This window comes from Gossypium hirsutum, chromosome A13, assembly GCF_007990345.1.
Source record: "Gossypium hirsutum isolate 1008001.06 chromosome A13, Gossypium_hirsutum_v2.1, whole genome shotgun sequence".
NCBI classification, from domain to species: domain Eukaryota; kingdom Viridiplantae; phylum Streptophyta; class Magnoliopsida; order Malvales; family Malvaceae; genus Gossypium; species Gossypium hirsutum.
In genome coordinates this window covers 16480124-16487821 of record NC_053436.1, presented here as the reverse complement: position 1 = coordinate 16487821, position 7698 = coordinate 16480124, and the positions used below count along the sequence as shown (strand labels likewise).

General features: G+C 35.7%; 3 protein-coding genes across 4 annotated transcripts; 1 reads left to right on the top strand and 2 right to left on the bottom strand.

The window, feature by feature from the left end:
* Positions 1–353: 353 nt before the first annotated feature.
* LOC107930765 (RNA-binding protein 12) lies at positions 354–701 on the bottom strand. The gene has a single exon (XM_016862483.1). The coding sequence runs from the start codon at positions 699–701 to the stop codon at positions 354–356; it is 348 nt and encodes a 115-aa protein (XP_016717972.1).
* Positions 702–1711: 1010 nt separating this feature from the next.
* On the bottom strand, positions 1712–2059 carry LOC107930753 (RNA-binding protein 12). Its single transcript, XM_016862472.2, has one exon. It carries the CDS (start codon positions 2057–2059, stop codon positions 1712–1714), a length of 348 nt encoding a protein of 115 aa, XP_016717961.1.
* A 682-nt stretch (positions 2060–2741) lies between these two features.
* On the top strand, positions 2742–5071 carry LOC107930751 (uncharacterized). Of its 2 annotated transcripts, none has more exons than XM_016862470.2 (4): positions 2742–3013; positions 3178–3290; positions 3393–3461; positions 4691–5071. In XM_016862470.2, exons 1-4 carry the CDS (start codon positions 2913–2915, stop codon positions 4696–4698), a joined length of 291 nt encoding a protein of 96 aa, XP_016717959.1. In that variant the 5' UTR covers positions 2742–2912; the 3' UTR covers positions 4699–5071. The 2 variants fall into 2 exon arrangements, with proteins under 2 accessions (XP_016717959.1, XP_016717958.1); XM_016862469.2 differs by lacking the exon at positions 4691–5071 and adding an exon at positions 3720–3976 and having other exon boundaries at positions 2778–3013.
* Positions 5072–7698: the final 2627 nt, after the last annotated feature.

Below are 7698 nucleotides of genomic sequence, written 5' to 3'. Positions count from 1 at the left end.
CAAAATACATATGTTCAATGTTAATATAGATAGAAGATATAATATAAATTTTGAAATATATTGAAAAAATAAATTTAAAAAAGGGTTAATCTGAGTAATGTTGCAATAGATAATCAAGTAGAATTCATGAATATAATCCCATAATAAGCAAATAACAAATCAAAGTACAACAAATAATAGGAATTGGGGAACTCCCATTTATACAAACAATTAACAAAGAAATGTGGTGAAAAAAAGAGAACAAAATAATACTCAAAATCAATAGAGACAAAGACGACTAAAAACACATCAAAACAAATCCAGTATGCAGCAGATTTTGTCTCTCAATAAATAGAAAAAAAAAGGGGGGTATTTCAAGGAGTAGCAGGAGGAGAAGGTGGTGGAGAGAGGAAAGGAATAGAGGGAATAGCAGTTGGGATTGAGGGCATGCTTGGCAGAGGTGGCAGTGTGGCCCTTGGTACACTTGGCAATGAGGGCAAAGCAGGCATGGTAGGAAGTGGTGGAAGCGCCCCAGGCCTTGGCATTGTTGGTATGGTTGGCTGTGGGAGATTAGGGATAGATGGCAATGGTGGGAGTGTTGCTGTAGACAAAGTTGGTATGGGAGGCAGCTGCTGAAGGTGACGAGCAGCTTGGCCAACGTTAATGCTTGGAAACGACAAAGCCATCAAGAATGCTAAAGCAATGCAATTGAAATAACCCATTTTTGTTGAGAGATTTTGAAACAAATTACGCAGATGAAACAAAGTTCTTTATCTGAATAGTTATGAGTGAGGAAAACAAAGCATGATATTGGGGTTTATATATGCATTGGAGTAGTTGGTAATATTTGATCATATATGGTTGGAAACGAGAAAACTTGGTCAATGTCGAAGGTTTTGGTAGCTCATCTTCTCATGGGATATTGGAGTTTAAAATTGGTGAAATGCAGTAGTTGTGGTTGGCATAATAGCTACCTCATGTAATCAAGTCAGCCTCTTAATTAAATTAATAATATGTAAAATAGTATATTTCAACAAATCTCCAAGTTAGTTAAGTTCCCGATACTAATATTTTAAATATTGATGGTGTAAATTAACCACAAAATACATGTTAATTGAGATAATTTGCATCAGATCAAGTCAATTCGGTTGATCGTGGAATCAATTTCGTGTTTGAGCTTTTTGATTTTAGGTAATTTGAATTTTGCAAATAAATTTTTTATGTAGAATCATTTCAAATTACTTGTTTGATTCAAACCATTTCAAATTTGGGTTATTTTCTAGCGTTAAATAATAATATTGGGTAAAAATTAAGAGGTTTGCCTCAAGTTGAACTTGTCATTAGCATTAGGCAGTCTACAAGCAAGCAAGAAATAGGAAATTGTTCTCAACTATTCCTTGATTAAAATACATATATTGGGTGTTAATATAGGCAGAAGATATAATACATTGAAAAAATAAATTAAAAAAGATTAATCTGAGGAACATTGCAAGAGGTAATCAAGCAGATTTCATGAATATACTCCCATAACAAGCAAATAACAAATCAAAGTACAACAGATTATGGAAAATGGGAATCTCCCATTTCTACAAATTAACAAATACTATCTGTGTTGAAGAACAAACAATACTCCAAATCAAAAGACGAAGACGAATAAAAACACCTTAAGCAAAATCCAGTATATATGTAGCCACATTTTATCTGTCAATAGACAGGGGAAGAAAGGGGTATTTCAAGGAGTAGAAGAAGGAGAAGGTGGTGGTGAAAGGAATGGAATTGAGGGAATTGCAGTTGGGATTGTGGGGATCTCAGGCATGCTTGGCAGAGGAGGCAGTGTGGCCGTTGGTATAGCAGGAAATGTAGGTAAAGCAGGCATGGTAGGAAGTGGTGGAAGCGCCCCAGGCCTTGGCATTGTTGGCTGCGGGAGATTAGGGATAGATGGCAATGGTGGGAGTGTAGTTGTAGGCAATGTTGGCATTGGTGGCAGCTGCAGAAGGTGACGAGCTGCTAGGCCAACATCAATGCTTGAAAACGACAAAGCCACCAAGAATGCTAAAGCAATGCAATTGAAATAACCCATTTTGTGGAGAGATTTTGAAACTAATTAAGCAAATGAAACAAAGTGTTTTATCTGAATAGTTACGAGTGAGGAAGAGAAAGCATGGTGTTGGGGTTTATATAGGCATTAGAGCAGTTGTTAATATTTGATCATTATATATGGTTGAAAAGGAGGAAACTTGGTCAATATTAAAGGTTTTGGTTGGTCATCTTCTCATGCATACCTGAGTTTAAAACAGGTGAAATGCAGTTGTGGTTGGCATGGAACCTACTCAAACAATGAATTCACCTATTAGCTTCTAACTTCACATTCACGCCTTTAATATTTAATTAATCTTTTTAAATTAATTGCAGTAATTGATGTAAAATAATATTTTTTATTTAAATTTATTGAATATAATTAAAATATATTAATTTATCAATTCAAATATTATAATAAAAAAATTTTAAATAATAATTAAAACATTTTTAATATATTCAATATATAATATTTACTTTTTTGTATAAATTACTATTATTCAAAATAATAATTAATTAATATAATTAACACCAATGTTAAATTTTTTAAAGTAAAACTGGATCTTTTATTCAAAGAAAAAGCCGAAAGAAAGACTACAGATGAGTTCAAAATAAAACAGTAAAAGCACGACCCAAACAAATAGGAAAGCAGGCTTAGATCCAGTAAACACGTATTCTGTTGTCTCAGCTGTTATAATTAATTAACTACACTCCTGATAATCAATGCACTTTTCTTGGGAAGCCACAAAGCATATCATCAATGTCGTCCATCAAGCTTCCATTAGAAACAAACCCTTTCTCTATGCCAAACAGATAACTTTTCACTGATTCACCTCTCCATTTCCTTTCTGACTCGCATGGGTCTTACAACATTCTGTTTCAACTCGCCGATTCCACCCATCTCCAGTCTTTATTCACCTCCTCCGCCGCGAAAGGGGCAAAAGCACTCACTAGATAAGTATTCTCCCTTCCCTTAATTACCTCTGTCACTAGAACATGAGCAAATTTGTTCGATTCTCTGTGGGTAAATCGAAAACAACAAGAACCAAAACCTAAGCATAGCTTTTTCGAGTCTTTTATGTAGATTTCTAACTCAAATCTCTCTTCCTCTTGTGCTTGTAGCTTTTGTATCACTGATCGAGCATCGCCTTCGATTTCTACCACTAACAGTCCTAGATCCAACCCTAGCAGGATCGCCTGGAGGCACACCATCGCTTCAGCAACAAAAACATACAGTATGTGCGCATGCATGGTTGTTTTTGAGCAAATAATCTCTGCCTTATCATTTCTAACCACTAACCCGGAACATGATTCCTTCCTTTGCCTGTTGAATGCAGCATCAAAATTGATTTTGGCAGATGACCCCTTTGGAGCAGTCCATCCACCCGGGTCTATAACTCGACCAGGTAAGTTTTTGTTCACCCCATCCAGTTCTTTAAGATAGTTAAGCACGAATTCCGCAACTTGAGGGCCTGGTCTGCATTCACCTTCATGAATAAATTTGTTCCTTGACATCCATAACGCCCATATTGTGCATGCTATTAATCTGCTTTGATACATTGAGTTAGATTCAAAAACATCTTTAATCCAATCATTGAAATCAGTATTTGCTGTTGCTATAGATCATGTGATATGTAACTTTTCCCATGTTTCCTTTGCTATAGGACACTCACGAAAAACATGTTCACTCGTTTCCACACCATTTTGGCATCTTCGACAAGTAGTAGGTCCCATTAATCTTTTGTAGTGTAGATTACAAAACGTAGGCAGAAAATTACGAGGAATTCTCTAGTTTGTATCTTTTATTTTTGGAGATAGCTCTAGGTTCCACAGTTTCTTGTAAAATGGTCTGTAAACATTTAGCCTAGGAGACTGTAAATCTTGTAACAATAATTTATGTCCGCTATGGGCCATTTACTCCCCCGTAGGCTCTCCTCACCGTGTGATGTGATCTTTGTGCCACTCCATCGATAATGGAATGCACAAAATCCTGCCAGCGTCTATGGCAGTAAGATCAGCAACTGTATTTAGACCTGAATTCACAACCCTATTGTAAATTTTGTGCTCTTCATTTCCAAGAACCCACGCATCCTTCCAAATAGAAACTTTCTGTCCATCACCAATCCTCCATCCTAAACCTTTTCGAATAAGGCCTTTTGCAGCCCAAAAACTTTGTTAGGTAAGCAAAGGTAAGTTACCTAACTTGGAGTTTAAGAAATCGGAATCTCAAAAATATTTAATTTTTAAGGCTCGCGTACGTAACAAACATCAACCCTGCTTGGCCAATAAAGCAATATTAAAATTGGATAAATTCCTAAAACTCATACCCTCTCCTCCTTGATTGTGCATAAGGACCTCTAATCACACCAATGCATGTCACGCTTTCCATGATTTTTCCTCTACTAAAATGCTCATATTATATTTTCTATTTCCACACAAAGGGTTTTTGGCAAAAGAAACCAAAGCATCACATATGTAGGGATAGCTTGTAGCATAGCTTTTATAAATACCTTTTTATCGCCCTGTGAAAGGTGTTTAAGATTCCAGCCATTGATCTTCTGTTTTAATATGTCCTTAAGTCCTTGAAATGCCTTTTTTCTTCCTCTACCCATCATATTTGGTATTGCTTTTCCAGGTCTATAGTGCAGTGAACATTAAGCTTATGGAAGGTCATCCCTTTATCCTGCTCGGCCACATTAGCACTAAAGAAGGCAGTTGACTTTTCAAAATTCACATGTTGACTTGAGCAGCAATCATCCGCGAACATTATATAGGTAATTGGGCGGGCAACCTTACGAACTTTTGCTCTTTTAATTTGCCCTTTTTGTCTTGCTAACCGCATTAAAGAAGATAAACCCTCTCTAAAAAATAAAAATAAATAAGGGCTCAAGCAGTCGCCCTGGCATAGCCCTCTAGATGGCTTAAAGCTGGCTCCTTCTCCATTTATAATATGTCACTGTGCTTATACAAAGAAGAATAAAGTCAATAAAAGATTCTGCAAAACCCATTTTCAGCATCATACCTCTAAAAAAGGTCATTCCACTCGATCATAGGTCTCACTCATATCCAACTTCAATGCCATAAACCCCTTCCGTCTCGATCTATTATTTTTGAATCTGTGCAGCACCTTGTATGTTAGCAAAATATTGTCAGTAATGAGTCAACCTGGTACAGGTACGAAAGCATTTTGAGCATCATCCATGCAAACATCCAAAACTCTTTGAAGGCGATTAGTGACAGTCTTGGCAATAATTTTATAAATTACTGTACAAAAACTAATAAGGCGAAAATTTGTAAGATTGAAAGGATTAAAAATCTTTGGAATTAACACTATCGTCTTAATAATACATTCCAAATAGTGGCCATTATTCAAAATATCTAAACGAAAGATACTAGTGTCTTTACCAATAATATGCCAAAACTTCTAGTAGAATAGTTGGAAGACCATCAGAACCGAAGCTTTTGTCGGCCCCATGCTGTCCAATGCTTCCAAAACTTCCTCTACTGTATATTCAACTATCAAGCCTTGATTCATATTATCTGTAACGCATCCATAGAATATGATCCAGATTTCTAATCTCTTTTTATTCGAACAGAGCGTTAAAATAGTTGCCAGCAATTGCCCCTATCTCATTGCGACCATTGGCCAAAGTACCATAAGCCCTTTTCAGCACCTTTATCCGATTCACACGTCTTTTCTGGGATGCATGATTATGGAAAAATGAGGTGTTTTTATAACCCATCTTCAACAAATTCACTTTAGCTTGTTGCTCCCAATACTGTTCCTCCTTCTCCATCTCCAAATTTAAGTGCAATTAAACATCCATTTCTTGCATGTGTACGCAACGACACCTACATAAGAAACTATCTCTTTGGATGCCATGATTTAACCCCACTTTATAGAAACTATTTCCATGTCCTAGACACCCACATAAAAAATAGAACAGGGTTAACTTTTCATATTTGAAATTTGCATAGGTAAAGTTTGATGCAGAGATCATAATTTTCTTTCGTCTTTTCAATGGCTTTCGAACATCAATCTGTACTCTAGTGCAAAGATAATTACTAAGGCCACGAGACACTTGCTTAACATCTTATTTCAGAACTTTGCCAATAAAGTTTCCAAATTGCATCGCCACAGATTCTTTAAAAAACCCTAGTGGTAAACTGTGGACTTGAACCCACCAGTCTGAGCACACTAGTGGTACTGATGTTGGATCTTCGTTCTCTTGCATCTTATGGATAATCAATAGATGATTGTTGAAAGTCTAAGGAACATCTATAATGACCCAATTGATATCTAATTCATTAAATAACTTGAATAAGAACCTTTTCTCGCTCAGATTTGAGATTTGCACCCCTTCCAGTGGATGCCATAAATTTTCCATCGTATTCCTCATGGCCGGAAAATGGACTACACTTGCAGTCAAAAAACATCCAACCAAACAGAGACTATACACTGAGCTTTGAGGTTCAAATTCATTTGAAATAAGGAGAGCTTCTTCTTCGCCATCATCTCGACTCAGATTTGCTAATCCTTTTTCCATCGCACCCCTAGTAACGTCGAACTACCTACTTCCAGGGAATTGGTTGATGCAAAACGATGAAGAAAATAGAGAGTAATATCGAGAGCAAAAAATGTAAATGTAAGAGACAAAAAAACATAGACATGCTAAACAACATACTAAAGCATGCTAGATGGCAGACTAAAATCCATATTTATCCCTATTTTGACGAAATTAACCCTAATGTTGATTAAATGATAATTAATATGCTTAAATTTTTATTCAAATAATAATTTGATTTTACATTAATTAATAACATAAATTATAATTATAATTATAATTACAACAATCTTTTTCCTTATATTTTAGACTTAAAATTCTATTTAAGTAATAATTTTATTGTAACACTTTACACCTGACACGATTGTTAAATCCGAGTATGAGCCTCACAAGTAGAACGGGAGTATGAGCCTCACAAGTAGAACGGGTGTACCAAATAAAATCTAACATCCTGAGTTCAGTGGACTACTCTATACACTGTGGCGTTAACTCAAATTGTCAAACGACATATAAGTTTTAAAGTACTTCCTGCAGTAGTGCGCTAAGTATAAATAAACAATGTTTACTTAAACATTTGACGGAAACCCTTTTTAATACTTAAATATAAGTAAAAGATAAATATGTTAACTCTCATTTCAAAGTTCAAAATTCTTTGTTGGTTGATTATCATCATTTAAAACAGTTTGGGACATTGCCCAGTAATACTGCTCATAAGAGCTCAAAGGTACAAAAATCAATTGTTCATGTACAAGCTTTTGAATTTAAAACTGGATGATTTTAGCATTGTCTTATCCCAACGATTACATGTTACAAGCAAAAATAGATGGCTCACTAAAGAGGTCGCAATTCTGGCTGAATCCTTTCTACAATCTTCTAACTTAAACACCTGGAAATAAGAAAAAGAGACTAAGTAAGTTCATAAGAACTTAGCGAGTTCCACAGAATTTCAACTTCGCAACAAGGTTCAACTAACACCGCATGACCAAGACTTAGACTGTTTATAAGACACGCCACTACGAGCGGATATAATAGCCCCATTTCGAAACATCCAATGGTGGATACCATCCACTAGTGGATA

Bases quoted from the DNA above. Each gene is read 5' to 3' on its own strand.
- LOC107930765 (XM_016862483.1), bottom strand. From the start codon at position 701: ATGGGTTATTTCAATTGCATTGCTTTAGCATTCTTGATGGCTTTGTCG.
- LOC107930753 (XM_016862472.2), bottom strand. From the start codon at position 2,059: ATGGGTTATTTCAATTGCATTGCTTTAGCATTCTTGGTGGCTTTGTCG.
- LOC107930751 (XM_016862469.2), top strand. From the start codon at position 2,913: ATGGGTCTTACAACATTCTGTTTCAACTCGCCGATTCCACCCATCTCC. The intron at 3,014-3,177 runs GTATTCTCCCTT...TTGTGCTTGTAG, and splicing joins CAAAAGCACTCACTAGATAA to CTTTTGTATCACTGATCGAG. The intron at 3,291-3,392 runs GTATGTGCGCAT...TGTTGAATGCAG, and splicing joins TTCAGCAACAAAAACATACA to CATCAAAATTGATTTTGGCA.